Genomic DNA, 27537 nt, shown 5'->3' with positions numbered 1-27537 from the left:
GGAGATTTTTCACCAGGGTTAAAAGTCTTCGCTTCTGAGCACTTAGTCTCAAAATGCTATTTGAGCTCAATTCAGAAGAGTGGGAAGTTTTGAGGCGCTTAATTATATCAGATTTACGACTAATTTGAATCGTAAAGTGAAAGACCCAGGATCCTTTTCTTCTATCCTTCTTATTTATAAAAGAGTTTGCTTTGTCATCTCTAGTGTTAAATATAGTCTATTTACTGTTTTGTTTGGTTTTTCATTGTTTTAAGTGTAGCAAACAATCTTAATGTTTAAAATGAATCAAAACTTGCTTAAACTAATTAAATATTAAGAGTACCAGCTCTTACAAATTTTCATCTCAAATCTTGGGGTGCTCTAAGAACAATAAACTAATAAATTTCCCACTTGCAGGGGAGAATTTTTTCACTCATTTTATAAATCTGGGTTTGCTGTGTGATTGAGACTAAATTGCAGAAGAGGAAGTGTAGGCAAAAGAATTTCTTACAATATATTTCATTGCCTGTCCCATATACCTTATTTTATCTCTAAAACTTTTCAGACATATTTCTTAATTTTCCCCTGCTTGTATTCTTGCATCTTGTAAACGAAGTTTTTAACGCCTGATCTCCTCTCCTTCTCCAGGCTTATTTTTACATTCCAGGACTCCTTGATCTAAGCATGCTGTGGTATCTTTTCAGAGTAGCCTAGATTGTCCTTGCTGTATATGCAGTTTAGCAACAATTAGTTCCTTTTGATTTTTAATTTTTGTGTTTCAACTTTTTACATTTAATTGAATTTCTTTTAGATTTAAGGAAAGAAAATCCGATTTATATACAGTAGTCGTGAGTACATTACGATAATAATTAACAGGTGAAAATGTATTGAGACTACAAAAGGAAAACCACCTTGCAGATTTTTAATTATTTCTAAACATATATTTGTGTAAATATACAAGAAATAAGTTTATAAATAGTTATTGGGTAATTAGTAGCATTTCAGTTCTCCAGAACATGAAGTTTTAATTCTCCTGACATGTCATAAGCACTAGTACAAATCTCCTTACACGCTACCTTGTATGTGGTGGGAAGAAGTGATGACGATGTCAGTAAATACCTCAATCCCCACCCCCACCCCCCCAAAAAGATTACATTCTTGTTTCTGTTTCTGAGTCAGTTTGTGAGAAATTTCTCTTACCTTCCCACCCTTCCCTAAAATACCTATATCTGTGTCACCACGAACTGTTTAGTTGAAGAGCGACAGGTGTTTTTGCTTGAAATGCATAAAGCTTTGCAGTGTTTTTATTTCATCATCTGTTGCTCCCCCCAGAAAAGTTACAGGGAGACACAGGTTAACGCCCAGTGAGAATTGTCCTTGAACTCTTTTCTGTCTTGAACTTTGTCACCATAAACTGGTTGTTGTTAACAGTCTTTTAAAAACTATGTGTATATTATTCATTTTCTTTTAATTGTGTGTTCTACTCTTGTTGGCTTCTGGGAGCAAGCCTTGCTTCCGCCCAGTTTGGTATGTGGGTCAGAAGGCAGTGTTTCTCACCAGGGCGCTGCTGTTTCCTTTTCCTACTTGAGTAGATTACAGATTATACTGGAATACGCCTGAGAAAAGGTCAAAAAGGAGGGTGAAAGTCCTGGAACTGCAGCTGGGAAGCTTGTCATTCTCATCTAGGAAAGGGGTGGGGGGAGAGAAAGAACAAAATAGAAAACTAGACACTCTCCTCCCAACCAAAACAACCCACATTCAGGAAATTCTCATTTGCCCAGGATACTTTATATATACTCTGAAAGCATTTTATTTGCTTCTGATTAAATAATTATCGAGTGTTTGGCTGAGAAAGCTTTAATGTTAAATTAGATGGCAAGCGAGAGCTCAGCAGTGTTTTTAACTTTTCAGAGCCCAGATTTCCAGTGATTGTTTCAAAACAAGCTACCATTGTGCTCTTTTCTCAGAGTCAAGAAGTCGGGAGCTTTTCAACTACAGAGTTAACTTAGTTAACTCACGGGTATATTTTGGATTTTTATCCCTGTCAGTTCCACAGCAGGATATTAAAAGCAGACCAAAAGTTTTGGTCGTCTGTAGAAAGCAAAAAAGCGTATGCATGCGCGTGCACACAAACACACACACGTGCCCCCTACGAACTCATTACCTGGTTTTTATCTTAGAAAGATATGTAGGGGATAGAACATCTATTTGAGGTCTGAGAACAGGGAAATTGTTGTAATATGAACAGTAATAATGGGATATTTAGGAATGGAGGTCTTCCTATGGAATTGCCTTTTTGGGGTTCCAGGTTGTTACATGGACATCGGCTTTCAGTGGTGGGCTTCATGAATCCGATTACAAAATGTAATAGTTGTGGGGCACCTGGTTGGCTCAGTTGTTAAGTGTCTGCCTTTGGCTCAGGTCATGATCCCAGGGTCCTGGGATTGAGTCCCACGTTGGGCTCCCTGCTCAGCGGGAAGCCTGCCACTCCCCTGCTTGTGTTCCCTCTCTGACTGTGTCTTTCTCTGTCAAATAAATAAAATCTTTAAAAAATATATAATAGTTGAAAATATTAGTCCCCTGTCAGGGACACTGACAAGCAGGCTTCTGTCCCAGAACAAGCATGGATCTTATAGATGAGTGTGGAAAGGTGATGAGAAGAGAATTTGATACTAGTGTAGGAGTCTAACCTATAGGAAAGTTTCTTATGGTAAACTTTCAGAAAAATAGAGTACCTGGAGTGACTAAGGTCTGTGTCCATGAAATGGTTAACAAGTAAGAAGAAAATGCAGGCCTCCTAATCACAGTGCTCTCCTGTAGGGTACTGTCTACATAGCCTCATGTCCTTTTGCTTTTTCACAGCTGTATCTTTGCCATTTTGTATTTATCCCTGCATCCCTCATGATAACACAAGACAATGCTCTTTTATCCTCCAAACGTTCTATGCTTCATTCCTTTATAGCGCTTAGTCTCTTACACCTTTTGTTCCTAGAAGACTCCTTTGAATACCATTGGCAGCAGACTGTAGTTTGTGCTTCTAGAAACCTATACTAAAAAGTTTTCTCAAAAAAAGAAAAAAGTTTTCTCTTTGTCACTGATATGATACTGTTTTAAGGTACTTTCTGATCATAGCTCTGATCCCTTGATTGCCTAATGTGATTTTAACTGCTTTTATTTGCATTGGTTCACAGTGTGGTAGGACAGGGAAAATTTTTAAAGTGGGGGAGGAGGCATATATTACATTTATGTCTTTTCTTCCTTGATTGTTTTTAAGAAGAAATGTATACACTCACAGATACACTGATATTAACTTTAATATTTAGCATAATCTAAATGGCCAACACTTTCAGGATCTTGCTGCCTTCAGAAACTTCTTGAAGCTGGCCCTTTGCCACATTCACATGTTCTCACATCACTGCATTCAGAAGCTAAGAATACCAACCTGGCAGCTTCTGCGGAGAGGGTAAAGATAAAACAGAAAGGAGTCTAGCTTTGCAGCCGCATTACCTGGGAGTTGTTGCTGATGTCTTTTCCACAAATGTTCACGTTTGTCAAAGCCCAGTAAATCTTGCAAAGTTTATTTTCCTTGTAGCATCTGTGTTTTATAATGGGTCTTTTAATTTGTTTTTACTTTGTCTGCAGGGATTTCTTTTGTCCGGAGTTTTCAGACTCTGTCTTTTTTTTTTTTTTTTTTTCCTGTGGAAGTGAGTCCATTAATGATGACTGGTTTGGGAATATTCCTCTCTGCAAAGCTGACCTGACAAGCTGTTCCTTTAGTGCAGCAACAAAGCCCATTGTTATTTTGTCTCTTTACTTTTATCCTCAACTTAATCCATTTTTCCTCTGTGTTTTTATAGTGTAGAATGTCTGGGAAAACATACTTGGAGACAATGCCTAAATGATAAGATGGCATTTTGAAGTTAGCAAAACTTCTAGTAAACAGGTTATACAAAGTCAACTTGATGCACAGACAGTGGTACTTATTCATGTGTTAGTATGGGGATGGAGAGTTCCTCAGTATAAGGTACCTGCAACTATTCTTCTAGCAAAAGGTAGAAGAAGAAAAAAAAAGCACATGAGGTTGTTTTCATGACTCCTTTTTCAAAAATGCAAACGTGTTCAAGTAAACACAGAAAGTCAGTGGTTAAACCCCAGTGTGAACTGTTCTGGTTTAGTGCTTTGTATTCTAACAATAAAAACAATAATAATTAAACAAATGAACAACTGAAAATAAGAACATATCATAGCTTTAAGCATCAAGGGATGTTTTATCAATTCTGATTTTTAAATGATTTTCTATTCCCACGTAGAATTCCTGCTTTAATTTATTGAGAAACCATTTTGTTGGAACTTGGGATTTTTTTCTCCCAAGAGAACTCTGTCTGTCTTGGGGACTGGTAAACCTCTAAAGGATCAAAGCTCTTGTGGATTTGGATAAAGACCCAAAAGCCTAAGGCTTATAGAAGTTTATCTGTATAGAGTAAGCCCAAAAAACTAGGATGAGAGTCTTAGAAAGGCTTATTTTCTCATGAGATTTTTGGGACTTCCTCTGTTTGGATGTGCCAGAAATACTGTGAGAATATCCATTCTCATGGCATTTGTCACTTACAGGTCTTGTCCCAGCTGGAATTCAAAAGTGTAATGGTGTGTGGAAATATTATATGTATTTTAAGGTTTTATGGAGCTCAGTACTAAAACTCCAATTAAACAACCTCTGCTATTTCCATTGTACTTATACAATTAAGAGAAAAGTATAGTAAAGAATGGTTAGTGTAGATGACCTTTAGCATTTATGTAGTGACTCTTCATTGATCTTGGACATTTTTAATTTTGCTGTTACTATCCTATATATGCATGAGAGCTGGAGCAAAGAAAAAGTGCTGCTATCTCTCTCCATCCAAAGGGAGACTGAAGGATAAAATAGAGGGACAGACTTAATCCTCATCTAAGACTTGGGATACTACAAGTCTCTTCCTGCTGAACTTCATTATATTAAGAGACTTTGGATCTAATGAAAAATCCTGGCTTGGAAATTTAGGCTTGATATAACCGTAAGAAAGTGTCTGAAGATCTGTTCAAAAAGTTATCAAATCTAGGCTTCTGCTTAGTCAACATGAGACTAAGCAGAATAGCTAAAGCCATGGATTCCAGCATCTGGCTATCTTCTGAAGTATTTTGTGTCCCCTCCAAAATTATTTTTTTCTATAGAGCATAGGGCTCTATTTTCCTGTGCTTCCTGGACATGGGAAAAAATATATTTCTTCCATTCATTTGGTAAACTTTTGCGCTGTCAACAATCAGTAAGACACTGCCTCTAGTCTGGAAGAGAGTCTCCAGTTTTCCTGTAGGATAAATCTCGAGGTTTGTTAGTTCTAGCTGCTTTTTCAAAGAAAATCAGTAACACAAGGGATAGTGAAAAAAATTTTTTTTAATTTTTATTAACATATAATGTCTTATTTGCCCCAAGGCTACAGGTCTGTGAATCATCAGGCTTACACATACCATGGCACTCACCATAGCACATACCCACCCCAGTGTCCATAACCCAGACACCCTGTCCCTATCCCCCCACACCCCAGCAACCCTCAGTTTGTTTTGTGACATTAAGAGTCTCTTATGGTTTGTCTCCCTCCTGATCCCATCTTGTTGTGAAAAACTATTGTTAGCCAAAGACTTTGAACATTTGAAAAGGGGAGGAGAGGATCACTATAGTTTTTTTTATTAAGGATTTTATTTATTTATTAGAGAGAAGGAGCTTACATATAAGCAAGGGGAGCAGGGAAGTGGGGAGCAGGCTCCCTGCTGAGCAGGCGGGACTTGATTCCAGAACCTTGAGATCATCACCTGCACCAAAGGCAGATACTTAACTGACTGGGCCACTCAGGTGCCCCTAGGGTCATTATAATTTTTGAGTGTAATTTATTGCATATGAACTTTCATTTTTAAATTTGGTGTCTTTTATTGTGTATTTTTTACATGAGGATCATTATGTGTCAGCAAATAACATTTCTTGTCCAATCCGGTTTCCTTATTTTACTAACTGCTGATGTAATTGTTCACACGTCTTTCATCTTATCCTTATTTTCTCCTTGAAAACTAACAGTGTAAAGATGCAGGTTTCTTCCTCTGTGCTTAAACTTTGTATAGCTATCTTCTAAGTTGTCCCTTTAAAAAACAATTATGAAAAGGTCTCTTTTCTTTTTGTTCCTGAGACATTTTGCAACTATCTTTTTAGCATGTTTTTTCCCATCGTAGTTTTTTTGCTTATGGACTTTCTGTCTCATTATGTTATGAACTCTTTAGGAGGCCCTTGGACTTACTCATTCAGGACTAGAACAGGGCCTCATACTGATAAGGTTCAAAAAATGTCAATCGAAAAAATGAATGTTGATGAAACCTTTGTTTGGTACAGTATCTCATTTTGATATATACAGACATCAAAAGAAAGTCTTCATTTCGGCCCCCAAAGTTCTGAAATCTGTGTTCTGTATCCATTCCCTTGATCATCTATCAGCGTTTCCTTTTCTTATCCCTTTTCATCTGACTTTCCCACCTCTTGGCTGAAATGAACCTACTGAAGATTACCAGAGTTAGTAGCTCTCTCTCAATTCACCTTCCTGAACCTTGTCACCCTTGAGAGTTTTGTTAAGCCATTTACTCTTTCATTAAAGCTATTTTTATAAATTGCTTGCCATGTCCTATAAAATATGAGACAGATGATACCCCTCTGTGTACATAAATGTACCCAACTAACTCTACTCTTGCAGATGGGCTGGGTGTCAGAGGCTCCTTCATAAACACAGACACTAAGAGTAAATGCCTGCAAACTTGGGTGTTGCTTGACAGTACAGTAGGGGTCTGAGAGGGAAAGGTCTGAAGCACCTTGTATGTTCTTTGGAAGTTGCCCTTCATCCTGGTGGGCCAGTGAAGGGTTTTGAATGATGACTAACTAAATTACAAGATTTGGAGCTTCTCAGTGAATGGCTTCATTTTTCTAGACCACTCATCCTATCCATAAAGTTCAGTGATCTCAGAATCTGTACTGTTCCCTTGCTAAAGAATTTACCTAATTTCCTGCTCCTCTGGCTCAATTAAAAAGTTCTTTTAAAACTGAAATCATTTTATCTTCCATTATAATCGTCTCCTCTAGTTAAAGATTCCTTACTATTGTTTCACAAATGTAGCATCCCCTTACACTCTCTGCTATTTATGTTATCCTTCATGCTCAGAATATTTCTTCTCTTCTGCTCATATCCATATTTTGTGCATCTTTCAAAGCCTAGGTTATGTCCCATCTGCTTCATGATTTCTTCTCCAAATAGTTGATCCCATTTGTACTTATCTTTTAGTACTAGGCAGTTAACATCTAAATTATTCCTGTTTCATGCACATTCAGCTGTAAGCTTCGTGCTAACAAGGAATGCAGTCTTCCCAGCAGGTAATCTTGGGCTGCGTTATTCAACAAGTATTTGGCTACTAGTTGTGAAATGTGTGTTTTATAAACAGTCCTTGAATTTCACTAGCTTGTGACATTTTAGTGCTGCAATCTGATTTCAGAATCAAATTAGTATTACTATTGTCTAATGGTGAATCTTGCATCTATTTACATCTACAGTGGTTTAAAGAGTGTCATAGTAAATCACTTTGAATGATTTAACTATAAAAATGTTTTTCTGTTATTCCTCTGTGGGATTCCACTTTTCATATTACTTATAAGGTCCTGTGCTGTGTGAGGGTAGATATTATTGGGTAATTTATTAAATGGCTTAAGGCATCTTATGTATATTATGAATGTTTCCTTTTATTATCCCTGCAGTAGGTGTGGGTTACTTCAGTTAACTTTAATGTGAATTCTGATTTGGAAATTGGGGAGAGAGAGACAGAAGTACTTGTGGGCATTTCTTATCTTATTTTGCTGAGGAGATATCAAGTGTTTAACTTGATTATCCTATAGATGTGTGTTTCCCCAAACAAGTCACATTTGGTTAGGCCATTATGCTAACTCTGAAGATACCTTCATTTTGTAATAATTTTTTTAAAAGACCTTCTTAACTTTCTACTACCTCTGAAACTACCATTAGCTACAGTGTGGTAGTTCTCCCATTATACTGAATCCATGATGTTTTAAATGTGAATGTCTGACATCAGCTGTAGCAGCTTCTTTCTAGATATGTCTCCTGAGGGTGAGGGAAACAAAGGCAGAAATGAACTATTAGAACTACATCAAAATAAAAAGCTTCTGCACATCCGAGGAAACAGCAAAACTAAAAGGCAACATCTGGAATGGGAGAAGATATTTGCAAATGACATAATATGATAAAGGGTTAGTATCCAAAATTTATAAAGGACTTATGAAATTCAGCACCCAAAACCCAAATAATCCAATTTAAAAAGGGTCAGAAGACATGAATAGATCTTTTTCCAAACAATAAGTAGGACAACAGACACATGAAAAGATGGTCAGTATCACTTATCATCAGGGAAATACATGTCAGAACTGCAATGAGATATCACATCACACTTGTTAGAATGGCTAAAATCAATACCACAGGAGACAACACGTATTGTTGAGGATGTGGAAAAAAGGGGAATCCTCTTGCACTCTCGGTAGTCTCAAAAAGCTAAAAACAGAACCACCCTACAATCAAGTAATAGTACTACTAGGTATTTACCCAAAGAATACAAAAATACTAATTCAAAGGGATACATGCACTCTTAATATTTATAGCAGCATTATCTGTAATAGCCAAATTATTGAGACAGCCTCAGTGTCCATCAGCTGATAAATGCATAAAGAAGATGAATCATTGAATACTACATCAGAAACTAATGATAGTACTCTATGCTGGCTAACTGAACATAATAAAATAATAATAAAATATGTGATATATATACAATGGAATATTAATCAGCCATAAAAAAGAATGCACTCTTGTCTTTACAGCCACATGCATGGTGCAAGAGAATATTTTGCTAAACAAAATAAGTCAGTCAGAGAAAGGCAAATATCATACGATTTCATTCATATGTGGAATTTAAGAAACAAAACAAATGAGCAAAAGGAAAAGAAAAGAGAGAAAGAGGAAATTAAGAAACAGACATTTAACTGTAGAGGATAAACTGATGGTTACCAGAGAGAGGGTGTGAAGGATTGGTTAAATAGATGGTGGGTATTAAGGAGGGCACTTGTGATGAGCACCAGGTAATGTGTGAAAATACTGAATCATTATATTGTACACCTGAAACTAATATTACACTATATGTTAATTAACAGGAATATAAATAAAAAGTTAAAAAAGAGAAAAAGGTTAATGTCTTTTAGGATGTCATTTAGAAATAAGATATTCATCAGAATCTTTTGGCAGGTATTGTTTTTCTTTTAATGTGTATATAAATTTATTTTTTACAAACTTGAATTAAAAAGAAATTTGTCTTCTTAATTCAAGTTTGTAAAAAATAAAGTGTGTTTTTACTGTTGCTGTTATTTGTAAAATACCATATTTATTGTTAAGCACAGAACCAGGGCAGGTGACTTTTATAAGAAGTCAAGAATAATGATTTGGAAATAACATTGGGTCAATCAGATGTTTTCTGTATGGAAGAGTTGTTGAATTATAAACACGGGAGTCATTATTATAACATGGAGAGTGTGGAAATTTTTCTATAAAGGTTCTGTGTAAGTGCATGAGTTATTAAGAATCACTCTAGCTTTACAGTTATAAAGAAAATGTGGTATTGGTGAAAGAATAGACACATGGATCAATGGAACAAAATCTAGAATTAGATCCATGCAGATATGGTCACTTGAGTTTTGACAAAGATGAAAAGGCAATTCAATAGAGCAAGGACCATCTTTTTAATGGCGATGAAATAAGTGGATGTCCTATTTCAAAGCAATGAACCTCAACTCATACCTCATTCCATATACAAAAATTAACTCAAAGTGAATCACTCTTGCCACTTCTATTCAATATTGTACTGGCAGTTGTAACCAGGGCTTTTAGGCAGTAAAAGAAATGGAAGTCATCTGGATTGGAAAGGAAGAAGCAAAACTTTCTTCTTTGGGGATGACATGATCATGTACATAGAAAATCATAAGGAATCCACAAAAAACCTGAAATAAGCAAGTTCAGCAAAGTTATAGGATATACAAGATCAATGTACAAAAATTAGTTGTATTTCTCTACATTGGCAATGAACAATCTGAAAAGTACGATTAAGAAAATTTCTTTTTACAAGTCATGTAAAAAATAGGAATAAATTTAACCAAAGATGTATAAAACTTGTACCCAGAAATCTACAAACTAATGTGCAAAGAAATGAAAGAATAGCTACATCAATGAAAAGGCATCTCAAGTTCTTAACAAGATGGCAGTAGTTCCTTAGCTGATCTGCAGACTCATTGCAATCCCAATCAAAATCCTAGCTGGCATTTTTGCAGAGAATGACAAGTTATAGGTGGAAGCAGCAAGTTTTGTTGGATATAATGACCCCTTGAAGAAGGGCATCAAACCACTGGCTATCTCTAAACAGAAAAGAAATTCAATATGATTTTTCTCTATTCTTTTCCTATCTTTAGTCCCTCTGAAAAACCATTATTTACTGTTACAAAGATGCTTCACAATCATTATTCTTCCTTGGAAATGGTGACTGAACAGGGGTTCTCAGAGTTTTTAAAAATTGAAGTACTATCTATAGTAGTCTGTCTGTATTTGGGCAGATCTTTGTGTAATGTCTATTTTAGAAGTTATAAGTTATTTAGAAATCGAATTCCTAAGATTCAAAACATGGAAATTCAGAAGAACAAGCAAAATCACCTAAAATTTCTAATTCCGTGTGGCTTTTATCTGAAGAGGACTTTGACAATGTAATAACAATTTCTGCCTTTATATTTCATACCCTACTCTCTGTGAGATTTGTAACTTACTTGGATTTTGTAGCTGTAGGCCACAAGGTGGTGACACCAAATAATACAGAAATACCAAATGCCCAAGTGGGTGTTTCTATTCCAGAATATAGTATATTCTGTTTTGATATGCTGGTCTCTCTCTCTCTCTTTTTTCAGTGACTGTATGTGGTTTCTATTTGTGTTAAGAAAAATTGGTCTAATTTAGTTCAAAATTTGTCATTTGGCCAACATATCAGTTAAAAGAAAGAATTACAGAGATTATGGATCCTGCCTTGCCTCAGGCTTTCAGGTTTCATAATACTAGAATAATAGACATTATCAGTTATATTTTGAGGGCACTGATTAAAAAAAAAATAGAAAAAAGTCCTAAGCCCCTACTTGTAAAGTTGTGATAAACTTCATTCACTTAAGCTTTGGAGATTCTTGTTTTATTAGCTTTCATTTATTTCATTTCATTGATACATAAAAAATCATATCTCATACCTTACAGGAAATTAACTGTATCATATAATATAAATCATATATATAAAAATTAAAACATAAAACTTAAAAATTTTTAGATTGAATTTTTTGATCTGGGGTTAGGCAGATATTTTATCAGTTTAACACTGCATATATGAAACAAATTCATGAAGTGGACTTTATGGGGAAAAAATCTTTTGTTTGTTGAAGATCTGTAAAAGAATGAGAAGACAAGTTACAGGGTGATAGAAAATATTTGAAAATTGTATATCTTCCAAAAGGCTTATGTCCAGAATATATAAAGAACTTTTAAAATGTGAGAGTAAAATCTATAAATAATTCCTTATATTTGTAGCCATTTGATTTTCGACAAGGGTGCCAGGACAATCCATTGAGGTGGGATGGGATAGTCTTTTCAACAGATGGTGGTGGAACAAGTTGGTATCCAACATTCAAAAAAAATGATAGTGAACTCCTACCTCACACCATTTATTATTATTATTATTTTTAAAGATTTTATTTATTTACTTGACAGGGAGACACACAGCGAGAGAGGGAACACAAGCAGGGGAAGTAGGAGAGGGAGAAGCAGGCTTCCTGCTGAGCAGGGAACCCGATGTGGGCTTCAGTCCTGGAATCCTGGAATCATGACCTGAGCCAAAAGCAGACACGTAACGACTGAGCCACCCAGGCGCCCCTGCCTCACACCATTTATAACAATTAATTCAAAATGGACCAGAGACCTAAATGTCAGAGATAAGAATAAAAAACTTTTGGAACAAAACATAGGCATAAATCTTTGTGTCCCTGCATTTGGCAATGAGTTCTTAGATCTGAGAACAAAAGCAAAAGCAACTAAAGAATAAATAGATACAGTGAAAATTAAAAACTTTCATGCTTCAAAACAGACCATGAAGAAAGTGAGAAGATAACGTGTGGAATGGGAGAAAAATATTTGTAAATCATATATTTGAAAAATATTTGTAAATCATATATTTGACAAGGAACTTGTATCCAGAGAATATGATTAACGCTTATGATTAAACAGTGAGAAGACTATCTGATTTTTAAATGGGCAAATGTTTTGGATTGACATTCTCCAAGGAAGATCTACAAATTACCAAAATGCACATGAGAAAGATGCTTAACAGCCTTAGTAGTTAAGGAAGTGCAAATCAAAACTGCAATGAGATGCCACTTCATACCTACTAGGATGGCTAAAATAAAAGAGACAATAGCAAGTACTGTTGAAGATGTGGAGAAGCTGGAGACCTCATACATTGGTGCAGCGACAGATTGGCAGTTCTTCACAATGTTAAATATAGACCTAACAATTCCATTCCTAGGTATACATACCCAAGAAAACCGAAAACATATGTTTCCTAAAAAGCCTGTGCACTTTATTATGTTCATAGACACATTAGTCATAATAGCCTAAAAGTGGAAACAACTCGTTCATCAACTGATAAATGGATAAATAAAATGTGGTATATCCATGCAATGAAATGTTCTTTGGTTATAAAAAAAGAATGAACTGATATGTGGCACAATATGGATGAACCTTGAAAAGATACTAAATTAAAGAAGCAGTCACAAAAGGCCACATTGTATGATTCCATTTCTGAAGTATCTAGAATAGGCAAATCAATAGAAACAGAAAGGAGATTATGGTTGTCAAAGGTTGAGGGATGGACCAAAGGAGGAGGAATTGCTAATGGGTATGGGCTTTCTTTTTGGGTGATAAAAATGTTCTGAAATTTGATAGTGGTCATGGTTGTGCTACTCTATATACTAAACACAGAATTATATACATTAGAAGAGTGACTTTTGCAATATATGAATTATAGCTCAACAAAAAATATTAACACAGTTCTTAAAATGGGCAAAAGATTTGAGCACTTTATCAAAAAAGATATATGGATGACAAATAAATGCATGAACAAAAAAAGTGCTAAACATTATTGTGCATTAGAGAAATCCAAATAAAAGCCAGAATAGCTAAAATAAAAAGAGTAACAATACCAAATGATGGTGAGGATATGGAAGATCTGGAATTACCATACTTCACTGGTGAGAATGCGGTCTCAATTATTTTACCTATGCAAACATTCATTTACTATATGACCAGCAATTCCATTTCCAGATGATTTATCCAAAAAGGAAATTTGTATTCATACAAAACCTGTACATAAATGTTTACAGTACTTTTATTTGTAATAGCCAAAAGCTGGAAACAGATGTCGTCTTACCAGTGACAAGATAAACAAATGAACTAGTTCCATATAATAGGGTCATATGCAAGAACAAAAAGGAAAGATCTCTTGATACTTTCAGGAAAATATAAAGTAGATGAATCTCAGATGCTTATTGGCAAGTGAAAGAAACTGGACCCAATAAGCTCCATACTCTATGATTTCATTTACAGACAGTCTGGAAAATACAAAACCACGGAGAGGGAGAAAAGATAAGTACATAGAAGTTTAGCTTCCTGGTGAGCTGAGAGCAATTATTCCCCTTGTGGATCAGATTTTATTTCACAGCTGAGTTTGTTTTTCCTAGTTATTAGTGAGCCATAATGACTCTTTTTATTTTATTATATTAATGCCCAGCATTTAAAAAAGGGAGGTGTTGATTTGATGTTTTTAAATTTTATGGTATGGTGTGGTAGATATTGAGAAGAAGGTGATGTTTTTGCCTATGACTTTTGTTAGTCTCATCCGTACTGCCTTTGGATATTCAACTTATGACTCACGTTTCTTTCACCCTCCCAGGCTGCACAGGCTGCTGTGGCTGGAGTATTATACCCATTTACTCTCAAACCTGTTCAGAGAAATGCCCCATGCCTTCTTTAGATTACTTTTACATCTTCCTGTTGTGTTTTCTTTTGCGATCCTATATTTCTTCATAACACCAAAAAATTATAATTAAATTTTATACTGATTATTTGTATAACCATTTAACATCTATCCAATTCTGTATCTTCCTTTCCTCTCCCCATGAAGACTAAAGTATCTGTATATAATAAGCCACACTTGGTGTTACCAGTATCCTTTATTTATTTATTTTTTTCCTAGCCATATAACCATGATTCTTTTGGAATCAGTTCTGCCTTTGATAACTTTCTTAAATGATTAGTGGGGTGAGTGCAAACCCCATCAGAGAAGGAGATGTCCCTTGGTGATGCTTTTCTTTGTTTTTCTTTTTATAGGGAAACTAAACAGCCAAGACTCCTACAATAATTTTGCCAACAACAATCCTGGCAACCCCCGGCTCTCTCCTCTTCCCAGCTTGATGGTACTGATGCCTCTTGCACAAATCAAGCAGCCAATGACATTGGGGACCATCACCAAACGAACAGGGTAAGACCTTAGGCTTGATACTTTTTAAAATAGCTGTTTCAGAGGATTGGATACATAAAAATAAAATGTCCATTTCCTTTGGGTGGTTTAATTACGCTCTTTATTTCCAGCCCACTTGAAACTTTAATGGCAGCAGATTAAGTACAAAGTACAGAGCATGCACAAACATACCTGAATACAACCATGTACATATACATCTGTAGCAAAAACAAAGCAATGACAAATTGTGAAAACTAGTATTGGCTAATAAAAACCAGACCCATCTACTCAGGCTTACACTTACTGAAAGTAGTGTCACTTTCTTGCTTTTGTGGACAAAATCCATTATGATCTGGATTTATAATGACTCCCAAATTTTAACTGGTCCAGACACTAAGGAAGAACCTCAGATGACAACTGTGTTTCTAATATGTAAGAAATCACCTGTATTATGGTATAATTTACATATAATAATCTGTCATTAGTGTCTGTTCGATATGATGTTATAGGTAGTTTTCAAAAGCCAGAGTCCTAAGATTTGGGCTTTACTCATGATTGGTCATTAACATCCTCAAAGATATTTAATGACTCGCTTGATGTGTCTGTGTTTATTTTAGGTGTTTAAAAATTTTAATTACTATTGGCTATGAATATAAAATTATCACTTCTTTGGGTTCCTGAAAGTAAAGTGTGATATCTAAGATATCTTTAGATGATCAATTTTGTGATGACTCTGAAATTCCATTTTGTATGAGACAATATATATGTCTCTAGGCAAATTACCTATATCATCAATAAGCAATCCTGAGGTTTAACCTAATTTGAAATGAAACAACTGTTTTAAATTTTGTATTCATGTAGTCCAGAGAAAACCCAGTCCTGGCTTGAAACAATCTTCAGGGTCTTTCCAACAAAAGGAATAGAGTAAATTACTTGGCTGTTATATGAAAAGGTCTTAATATTTTTGTGCTGGGTGGTAAAGTGTTTGTCGAAGTCACTTTTGTGAAGAGAAATATTCTCAGTGATAAGGCTTTGGAGCTCCAGATTTCACCATGGCACAGAAATGAACCCTTTATGTAGTGGAGTGGTATTTGTATACAAATATGATCTTACTGCTGAATGCAGAAATAAAATTGAGTTTGTTGCATGTTAAGGGTTGGGTGGAAGGAAAAATAGAGCAAACCCAGGCCCTAAATCGGACATGTTATGATATAGATCATTTGGCCTATATTCCTTTCTCTTTGGTTTCAGTTTTTTAACTCTTTGTGTTAAGTAATTTAAGTAGAATTTTGACTTCCTTTCCTCTTAGTTTCTTTATTTTAAAATAAGTAAGTGTAGCCATGAGTAAGAAAGACCTTATGAACTTATATTTACAATTAGCTCATTTTTTCCTTGTATGATGTTACTCTTTGGGATGCAGAATCAAGTAAAAATTGGTTAAATCTTGAATCATAATGTTTTTTTTTTTACTCATAGAAATCAGTATGTAATTGTACCTTCTTGATTCAGCAGAGCATTGTACAATTCCTGCAAAGTACTTATGAGTTTTTATGTGTGTTTCCTGAATCTAAGTAAAAGAATCCTCAAAATTGTTCTTCTTGAATTTAATTCTAGCTTTGTTTCTGGTGTTTGTTGTTTTTAAAACTTAAGAGCTATGCTGTTTTTATAATGCAAAGAATTAGCTTTCTTTTTCAAGTTAACTTTTCCATATATATATATATTATTAATTAATATTATAATATTAATATATAATATAATATATATAATATATATATTATTCAAATAAGCTTTTCTGTATATATATAAGCTTATTCAAATAAGCTTTTCCATATATATAGATATCTATCTATCTAAGATAGTAATTGAAGTTCTATATATGAAATCCTATGATGTTAGAATTTAATTCAATATATTTGTGGGGAGGAGTGGAAACTAAGTCTACTTTTGTATGTATTTGAAATTTTCCACTATGAAAACATAGTCTCTCATTTAGTCTTTCACACTGTCTCTTGCTGCGCTCTCTGGCCTTAGATGGGCAGAAACTAGTAATCATCTGGTGTCTCCTGCTGCATACTTTATGAACTTCGATAAATTGTGTTTCCTTGTCTTTTTTTAAAAAGTCACAATTCCTTGATTTCTAGAGTATGTATATTATGCCCCCTTATAGACAATTCAATAGTTTCTTATTAATGAAATCAATTATATGAAATTGAGTACATACTTTGAAATTAATATTAGTTCAAAATACCACATTGTTCTCTTGGCCATTTATCTCAATTCTCAGATCTTTCTGTTTTTGCTGAGTTTTTAAATTCTTTTTAGCATGTCCTATGCTGAAGTGTTTCAAGAGAATAATATTTGTCCCATAATGAGTACTTGGTTTGTAATTTTTAAAATCTTCACATAGACTGAGGTTTACAAAAAAAGTTCCAAGACAAGTAAAAGGAATTCCTATATACTCAGATTTCCCAAATGTTAACAGTCTCTCCTTTTTGCCTTATCATTCACATTTGCTCATTCTGCCCACTTGTGTACAGACACACAACCCTCCCTCCCATATTTTTCTTAAATTGTTTCAAAGTAATTTGTAGATTTAGTAACCTTTATTCCTACAAATTTCAATATATAAATTCTAAAAACAAGGATATCCTCTTCTAAAACCATAGTATAGGTATCAAAAGAAGAGATTTTAAAACTCACTGTGAGGTTTTTAAATTGTAGTTGTTGTCTTTAATGAGTTCTCTGTTCGTGCCAGAGCCTTTAGTGCACCACAAATTACCCCACCTACTTTTTTACCCCCTTCACCTATAATTCTTTTTTTCCCCATTCCTCCCTATTCTTCTATTCTATTCTATTCTATTCTATTCTGTTCTTTCTCTCGCTTCCTATTAACACAGATCATAGTGACCTATAAATACTTTGATAATAGTATTTGTAACTTATAGTTGGCTATTGCTAGATTATAAGACTTTGTACCCGTCAGCCGCTTTCTGAAGGGTTTGTTGATTGTATCCAGAAATTGCTATAGGGGACTTTCCTTATAATTCTTTTACTCTAAGTCACCCCATTTGGTTATAGAATTTTGAGAATACAGTTTGTGGTTTTATTATCTTAAATTGGATCATTTTCATGGAAATACATGTATTTTGCCTTATGAAAAGTAATGTTTCATGAGAATATAATATATTCCCTTAATTTTTGTTTTTGATATATGTTGAGATTTGAACCAAATCCCATACATTTCATGTCATTAGATTTCATCTCATTGGATTTTAAAGGCTATATTTATTTCATTTTTATTAAAAATTTTTTACTATGACCAATTCTCAGTCTGCAGTCAGATAATTTGCATTATTTCCATTAAATTTCATTGTATTTACTGAGAATTTTGATTGCCATATTAAGGCCACTAGACTGAGGAGCATATAGACTTTTCATATTCCAGGTCTCTTTTCATTCTGGAAATTCCAGTTGAACTCTAACTTTGCTTCTGTGCCATGCCTTTCCTAGCATTTAAAAAAAAAAAATTAACAAGGAGTATTTGACATGGACTATGTAGAAATACAACACAGAGCTGACTTATTTATAGACGTGTAATTTCTGTGACTACTTCCAACATACCTGATAATGTATCTAATAAAATTATATACCTACCTCGTTAGATCAGCATTTATTTATTCCATGTCCTAGATATTTGGCAAAAAGGCAAAATAAGCATAAAACGTTGTATTTCTAGCACAGAGATTTCTAAGGATTGCTTAGGATCCTATATTTAAATATTCAAATTGAGATGGAAGCCTCAGTTCAAATCTTGAGGGGATAAAACGTGTGCTTACCATATTTCACATCTGCCTTCTTATTTGTGGAAATATATATCCCTGGAAGCCTGTGCAGTGTCAGGGACCATCTGTCTTACTCCAAGACATGCACAAGGCCAGTAGGACTACAAATGGCAAAAGACAGATGTATTTTCACCTTCATGTTTTGTACCTTGAAGCAGCACTTGGAGGAAATAAGGCCTGTTTTGGTAACAGCTGTTGCTTAACCTGACTACAGTATACACTGATGAAGCCAAAAGAAGTGCTAGAAATCATTTGGTTCAACACTCATTTAAACAGAATCCAGTTTCTTCCAGTCTAAGACTGGAGGATTGGAAAGATCTCCATCATGTTTTCATGATATGTAAATAAGAATAGGTCTTATCTAGTAAAGTGAAACTGGGTGCTAAGGAATTGCATTATTTTGGAGTGTTAAGTATTTATAGTAGGGATTTATTAAGCAGCATTTGATAGATGTTTGGCTGAGTTAATGAATCAAGTAAATGATAATTTTTTTGAATGCTTCCTATGTAAAATTTTACTAAGTAGATAATTTTTCATCGGTATGCTTAATTTTATGTACATTAAATCTAAAGTTATTAATATATATACCTCATTGTTAAGGCACAGAGAGCAGTAAATTTTGAAAAGATCTGAGTGATTTCATGGGAATGAAAAATGTAGACATTGGTAATGAAGTCATTTCCTTGCTCTTAACTGACCATTTTTAGTGAAGTAATGAGATGATCTTTTGTCTTTCATAAGTTTCCTTTTTCTTAAATGGAGCAGCTTCTGTTCCTTTTCCCTCTCCCCGTCTTTATACTTATTCATTTCTTTGGGAGCAGTTTGAAGTGGGTATTAGGAACTTTGGGCACAACTCCGTAGAAATAAGTTAGGTCATATAGGGGAAGGTTATTAACATAGGAATCTGATGCCCTGACTTCTCATTTGGTTCTGGTACCTATTACCAGTGTGTCCTACATAAGCTTCTTCATGTGAAGAATACAAGTTTATATGTATGGATTATGATCTTTCAGCTATATACTATATAAGTTCCCACCAGGCCTAATTACCTAATTTCTAAGCCTTATTCACTGTCCTTTGCTAGTGCTGAATAAGACCTTCATTAGGAAAAAATGGGTAATTGTTCTTATTTAGAAATGGAAACATTTCATAGCCTTGATTTGATTATTTCTACTTGAAATTTGTAGACCAAATTTGGAATGGAGCTTGCTAAGTAAGTAAATGACATCGGGATATAGTAGACCTTGAAGAAAGGTCAATTCTGTCTTTTTCCAATTCAGTTAGGTCTTCTTTGACTCATCTATACAGTTTGGCCTGAGCCCCAAACCTTATAGGGGAAGCTCCGAGAATTAAACAGGAAGGATTTGGAGAAAGACTCATCAGGTAGAGTAGCGGATCATAATTCTCCACTTTCCAGCCTTGTCTCATGTAGGTGTTAGTTTTGGATAACTAAGCTATAAATCTTTGGTCCCGGGTATAAAATAATGGACAGTGTATTTTCATTAGGATGGATATGGAATGATCTGCATGTACAATATATACTTACCATAGTTTGGGTTTACAATTTTGTATTCCACCATTAGAATACTTAAAGTTCATCTATGCTTTGCATATGTTTACTTACATATGTTTGTTCCACTTTGCCATAAATCCTTGGATTTTGTAGTTTTTGAATGAAGCCTACTATTAAAAATCAACAGGCATAACTTTCTACAGAAATTTGAAAGTCTGTGCTACTCTAGTCTCTTTTCTGTAACATCTGGCAGAATTTGAACATTATCTAATGTTTTCTAATGAAAATCTTGAGTTTGTAATTTAAATTTGCATGTTGAGTATTTCCCAAATTAGGTAGTGTAGCTGTAGCTGTCTGTTTCGGCTCCAGTTTTCCCTACAAATCAGAAATTTGAGAGCCAACAGTGCTACTCTTTAGTAGGGAGTGATTAAAATTAAACGAATGAAAATTTAAAAGTAACACTTGAAAAAAATAACGTAAGGACTAATTTGCTCATATGCATGTGGGAATTGTGTGTCCATTTCAGTAGCTGCTTATGGGGGTCCACAAAATGTAGCAGAGTCATTAAAATTCCTAGAATATATTAGTAGAGAATATGGTTTCACTTTACAATTTTACACATTGTGTTGTATAGCATTTCCTCTGTTTTTTTGGTGGTTAGCACATTTAATATTTATATGGGCTTATTCATTTTTCAGTTTTATTGAGAAATAATTGACATATATTTTATGTAAGTTTAAAGTGTATAGTGTGATGGTTTGGTTTGCATATTTTGTGGAGTGATTACCACAATAATTCAGCTAATATCCATCTTCTATGGATACAATAAAAAGAAAAGAAAGATGAAAAAAAGGAAAACACTTTTTCCTTGCTATGAGAACTCTTAGGGTTTACTGTATTTATAGCTTCCTATATTTCATATAGCAGGGTTAGCTGTAGTCATCATGTTGTACATCACATCTCTAGTCCTTATTTATCCTGTAACTGGAAGTACGTACCTTTTGATGCCTTCCTCCAGTTCCCTCTTCTTCCACCCTGCGCAACTGGTAACAAGTGTGATCTCTTTTTCTATGAGTTTGTTTGTTCCACATATAAATAAGATCATATAGTATTTGTCTTTCTTTAATGTTTTTCAATTAGCATATTGCCTTCAAGGTCTTTCCATATTGTTTCAAGTGATTGGATTTCTTCATTTTTCATGGCTGGATAATATTCCACTGCATGTGTTTATGTGTGTGTGTGTGTGTGTGTGTGTATCACATTTTTATCCATCGTCCATCAGTGGACACTCAGGTTGTTTCCATGTCCTGGCTATGGAAAATAAGGCTATGAACATCAGTGTGCATATCTTTTTGTGTTCATGTTTTTATTTCCTTTGGGTAGATTCCCAGAAGTGGAATTGCTGGATCATAGGATAGTTCTATTTTTAATTTTTTGAGAATCCTCCTTACTATTTTCCATAGCGGCAGCACCAGTTTATAGTCCCACCAACAATGCACATGGTTTCCCTTTTCTCCATATCCATGGCCGCATTGTTATCTCTTGTCATTTTGATGATGGCCGTGCTAACAACAGGTATGAGGCGGTATCTCATTGTGCTTTTAATTTGCATCTCCCTAATCACTACTGATGTTGAGCACCTTTTCATGAACCTGTTGGCCTTTTGTATATCTTATTTGGGAAAATGTTTATTCAAGTCATTTGCCCATTTTTAAATTGGGTTATTTGGTTTTTTTTGCCTTTGAGTGCATGTGGTTCCTTATATATCTTGGATATTAACCCATTAACAGATAGATGGTTTGTGAATATTTTTTCCCATTCTGTAGGTTGTTTTTTCACTTTGTTGATGGTTTCTTTTGCTGTGCAGAAGCTTTTAAATTTATTTTTAATTTTGTTGCTTGTATTTTAGGTGTCATATTTTAAAAATTATTACTAAGACCCATGTCAAGGAGCTTTTGTTCCTGTGTTTCTTTCTAGAGTTTCATGGCTTCAGGCCTTACATTTAAGTCTTTGATCCATCTTGAGTTAGTTTGATGAGTAATATAAGATATAGGGCCAGTTTCATTTGTTACATATGAATATCCAGTTATCCTAGTAACATTTATTTAAGAGACTTTTTTCCATTGAGTATTCTTGGTTCCCTTGTCAAATATTAGAGGACCATGTACACTCACGATTCTTTTCCATTGGTCTATTTGTTTATATGCCAATTCCATACTGTTTTGAAGACTATAGCTTTATAGTATAATTTGAAATCAGGAAATATAATGCCTCTTGCTTGTGTTCTTCTTTCTTAGGATTTCTTTGGCTATTTAGGGTCTTTTGTGATTCCATATAAATTTTAGGAAATTTTTTTTCTACTTCTGTAAAAAATGCTATTGGAATCTTGATAGGGATTGCATCAAATCTATAGATAGCTTTTGGGTAGTATTGACATTTTATTTTATTCTTTTAAAGCAAGTCTTTTTAAAAAAATTTTATTTATTTGTTTGACAGAGAGAGATCACAAGTAGGCAGAGAGGCAGGCAGAGAGAGGTGGGGAAACAAGCTCTCCGTTCAGCAGAGAGGCCAATGCAGGGCTTGATCCCAGGACCCAAGATTATGACCTGAGCCGAAGGCAGAGGCTTTAACCCACTGAGCCACCCAGGTGCCCCAGTATTGACATTTTTTTTTTTAAAGATTTTATTTATTTATTTGACAGAGGGAGATCACAAGTAGGCAGAGAGGCAGGCATAGAGAGAGAGGAGGAAGCAGGCTCCCCGCTGAGCAGAGAGCCCGATGCGGGACTCGATCCCAGGACCCTGAGATCATGACCTGAGCCAAAGGCAGCGGCTTAACCCACTGAGCCACCCAGGTGCCCCAGTATTGACATTTTAACATTAATTCTTGTAATCCATGACCACAGGATCCCTTTCCATTTATTTGTATACTTCTTTGAGTTCATTGATCAGTGTCTTGTAGTTTTCAGAGTAGAGATCTTCCATCTTGTTAGTTATATTTATTCCTAAGTGTTTTGTTATTTTTGATGCTATTGTAAATGGGATTGGTTCACTTGTTGCTTTTTCAGAAAATTTGTTCTTAATGTGTAGAAACACTACTGATTTTTGTATGCTAATTTTATAACCTGCAACTTTACTGAATTCATTGTTTAGATCTAACAGTTATTTGGTTGAGTCTTTAGGATTTTCTATAAATAAAGTTATGTTATTTACAAACAGATGGTTTACTTCTTTTCTTTCCAGTTCTGATACTTTTTATTTCTTTTTCTTCCCTGATCACTCTAGCTAGGACTTCCAGTACTATATTGAAAAAGAGTGGTAAGAGTAGGTGCCATTGTCCTATTCCTGATTTTTTTTTAAAAGATTTTATTTATTTATTTGACAGAGAGAGATCACAAGTAGATGGAGAGGCAGGCAGAGAGAGAGAGAGAGAGAGAGAGAAGCAGGCTCCCTGCTGAGCACAGAGCCCGATGCAGGACTCGATCCCAGGACCCCGAGATCATGACCTGAGCCGAAGGCAGCGGCTTAACCCACTGAGCCACCCAGGCGCCCCCTATTCCTGATCTTAGAGGAAAAACTTTCAGCCTTTCACCATTGAGTATGATGTGCTTGTCTTTAGTGTGTTGAGATACATTCCTTATATGCCTAATTTCTTAGGAGTTTTTAATCATGAATAGATGTTGAATTTTATCAAATCCTTCTCCTGTGTCAGATTATCAGATGATTTTTTTTCATTTTACTAATGTAATGTATCAAACTGATTGCTTTGTGTTATGTTGAGCCATCCTTGCATCCCCAGGATGAATCTCAATTAATCATTGTGAGTGATCCTTTCTAATGTGCTACTGACTTTGGTTTGCTAGTGCTTTCCTGAGAATTTTTCCATCTTATACTCATTAGGGATATTGGTCTGTAGTTTTCTTTTCTAGTGCTGTTATTTTCTGGTTTTGGTATCAGGACTATGCTAGCCTCACAAAATGAGTTTGAGAGTGTTCTATCCTCAGATATTTTTGGAAGACTTTGTTTGTTTGTTTGTTTGTTTTTTAAGATTTTTTTTCATTTATTTGCCAGAGAGAGGCACAACGAGAGAGGGAACACAAGCAGGGGGAGAGGGAGAGGAAGAAGCAGGTTTCTTGCTGAGTAGGGAACCCAATGCAGGGCTGGATCCCAGGATCCCGGGATCATAAACTGAGCTGAAGGCAGATGCTTAATGACTGAGCCACCCAGGCACCCCAAGAATTTTTGGAAGAGTTTAAGGATTGGTGTTAATTCTTCAAAAGTTTGGTTAAATTTTTACAGTGAAGACAGTGAAGCTATCTGGTCCTTTGTTTTTCTTCAGTGGGAGATTTTTGATTACTGATTCAATCTCCTTACTAATAATTGGTGTATTTAGATTTTCTGTTTCTTTGTTATTCAGCCTTGGTAAGTTGTGTTTCTAAGAATTTTTTCCTTTTCAGCTAGATTGTCCAGTTTGTTGATATATAGTTGCTCATAGTAAGTATAGGCTATTCTGATGTCTGTTAAATGATAATGAAATGATCAGTTAAAAAATAGGACTTTCAGAGTAAGTTCATAGAATTTTCCTCTTTGACTCCAACTAGTTTTTTTTAACTCTAAAGATGATTGAACCTTATCATTTATACCTTTTACCATGAGGTTCGAGTTATAGGAGACTTTAGCACATTCAAAATCAAATCTAGTTTTACTTTTCCCTTGCATTTTAAAAAATCTTCATGTTTGCCTTCCTTTCAGCTAGTAAAAGCAAAGCTTTTGTGGTATTATGTCGCATTCAACAAAATGAATCAGCATTTAAAAACTTACATGGCATTACTGTTATGATATGAAGCATAATTCCTTCTTGTCTTCTGAGAATCTCCAGAAGAAACCTGTTGAGAACTAATGGTCAAGTAGTTTCACGTTGTACTATAAATAAGTCTATAAAAAATATTTCTGGATTTTTAATCTCTTGGCCAGTCCTGTTGTTTTTCAATCAGAATTCAGCTCAAAAAGGATATAACTGTGGCAGAGTGAATAGGTTTTTTATGGCAGGCTTGTTAAACTGGCTGAAACTTAATAGTATTTAGAAAAACACAGAAATTCTTGATATCTGAACATCATAATTGGAGTTGCATATGTTAATACAGACCATTTTAATTCAGCGTACACTCCCACTCATATACTGTCTTCCTCCTCCTAAGTGTCCTCATGTAAAACTACAACTGTGGGATTTTAAAGGGGGAGGGGAAGTCATAGGTGAAGACAGCTGGATCATGGGCCTGTCCTTTGTGACTTTATATTTTCATTCTTTTGCTACTGAGGAAAGATGAAGCAGGCACATTTCAAAGGAACAGCTGACACTACCCATACGAAGTCCGTAATTATGTCAGCCACTCTTGATTCTTTGGAGTTTGTGGCTCTTCTTTTACATGTATGTGGCAGAGGTCCAGTTTACAGGGGTGGCTAAGAAGTGGGTAAGTGAAAATTGGGAACATGCCAAGCATATACTAGAGAGGGTCCTCATTCAGTTTCTTCCAGCTCTCTGTTTTCTCCCTGAACTGTGTTAGCCAGTTGATCCTTATTTGATTGAAGAAGGGTTACTTTTAACTCCCACAATTGGGTTATGTTGTGAACAGTGAGACCTATATTATTGTCTTTAAATCTGACGAGGCTGCTACTTGGTACAGGCCTGTTTACTACAGTGTCTGGAGAGTTAGGATTGTGGGGAAGGAAAGGGCTGTTGAAATCTTTCGTTGGTTTAACATACGCTGCCATTGCCTTGAAAGGAAAATCTAGGAGGTTTTTTTAAAAGCTTGTGTTTAATTTGTTTGGCAAATACATATTTCCTTTTGATACATAAGGAAACCTTAACCTAGAAAAAGGGTATTTACTGGCGCTATAGGTAGGGAATATCAGCTAGACTTTTGAAATGTAGAAACTTGAAGGTTTTGTTTCATTTTTGTTTAGTTGGTTTTTGGGGGTCAGTAGAGAAGCCTTTTAAGGCATAAAGGATGAAGATAAAACTTTCAAATGTTTTACAACAAATTAGCTGTAGTCTGGTATTCAGAATGAGATGGCAGACTTCTCAGTGTTGACATAACATACACTGAAGAGCCACTCATGTCTAGATGTTCCAGATGGTCAGCTGCTCTGTCAGAATCATTTGAACTATTGGACTGTATCGTGTGCCCTGCCTAATGAAGAAACTTAAAGGAAGTTGGGTACTGTATGGTAATAGTAACCTCTTCATTTTGGAAGCATTTGTGGGCATATTGAAACGTATGGGAGCTTCCATTTTCTGATCCTTTCTGCACGGCATTACCATGTTATTGAGATTGGAGTCTTCGCGTGGTCTCAGGTATTTAAAATTGGGTTCATCAGAGTGCATTGTGAGCTCCAGTAACACTTTGTTTCCAATATAATTTGTGAATCATGAAGTCAGATAAGGTGATTTTGACTGATTTTTTTATCATTAATGAAATAGAATAAAATAAAATGCAGTTTTGCTGTTGTTTCTACAAACAAGCAGCTTTGACATGAGCTAGGAGCTTGTTAGAAATATGGAATCTCAGGCCCCATTCAGACTACCCCGCCAGAATATGTATGATCTTCATTGTAACAAAATCCCAGCATTAATGTTTATAATACATTGAAATAGAAAAGAGTAAGTTTGATGACAGAAAAAAACCACCTTCATTAAATTATTATTTCAATTTATGTGTATTCATGTATACACCAGCTTGCACCTTAAAATGTATTTCTACAGGTCATGATTAAGAAAATTTGAACATCCTCTGTTTTAGCGTGAATAACAACATCCTATCTTTGGTTGTGGTCACATTAACTATAAGAGATTTTCTTGCTTTGCATTGACACCATTTTTGAGGTTTCTTTGCTTTTTTCTTCAATCTCTCAATACTTCCAGCTCACTTTTCTCTAATTAGTATTTCTTCCCTCTCTGTTCCCTCCTTTGTTTCTTTTGTGCTTCAGTCCTCAGAATTGTGCTCAGTGTTGTGAAAACCTTTTACCCTAAGTTTCTGTTTGTGAAACTCAATCCACTGGCAGATGAATGCTAATCAATTAGCAGGAATTTTTATTTTTGAGGTGTTTTTAGCCCCAAAGTTGAAAAAGAAAATACCCAGGTTTTGCCAGTGTGCTTTCCTTCTCAATCCGTGTCTCACTTCCACATGTCAGATGCTATAGGAACAATTGATTTTGTATATAATTAAATCGGCCCATCTTCTTTGTGTGCAAATACGCATAGCATGCTAGAAATGGCTGTGAATAGAATATTAGTAAGAAATACATGTATCCATGAAGTCTGACTTTGCATCCCCAGTTATATTTAAAATAAGCACTTGTGGCTGTCATTTCTGGTATTCCAACCTAGCCCAAAGCAGGCCAGGTGGAAGAAGCCAGCCTCTATCACTATTAAGAGAAATGCTGATTTTCTGGAATGCGACCCTACATGGAAATAAATCATACTACTTTTATTTAG

General features: G+C 35.1%; 1 protein-coding gene across 11 annotated transcripts in view; it reads left to right on the top strand.

Annotated features, from left to right (window-relative positions):
• The window catches only part of BCAS3 (BCAS3 microtubule associated cell migration factor), a 584626-nt gene that overhangs the window by 248168 nt on the left and 308921 nt on the right, over positions 1-27537 (top strand). For all 11 annotated transcript variants that reach the window (XM_013053630.1, XM_045070195.1, XM_004747243.2 and 8 more), the window contains exon 16: positions 14559-14709. In XM_013053630.1, the coding sequence (XP_012909084.1) occupies positions 14559-14709 (151 nt within the window). The remainder of the gene's footprint in view (positions 1-14558; positions 14710-27537) is intronic.

This window comes from Mustela putorius, unplaced genomic scaffold, assembly GCF_011764305.1.
Source record: "Mustela putorius furo isolate JIRA1106 unplaced genomic scaffold, ASM1176430v1.1 tig00003962_pilon_pilon_pilon, whole genome shotgun sequence".
In the NCBI taxonomy this organism is placed as follows: domain Eukaryota; kingdom Metazoa; phylum Chordata; class Mammalia; order Carnivora; family Mustelidae; genus Mustela; species Mustela putorius.
Note: the sequence above shows the minus strand (reverse complement) of the source record. Positions and strands in the feature narration are given on the sequence as shown.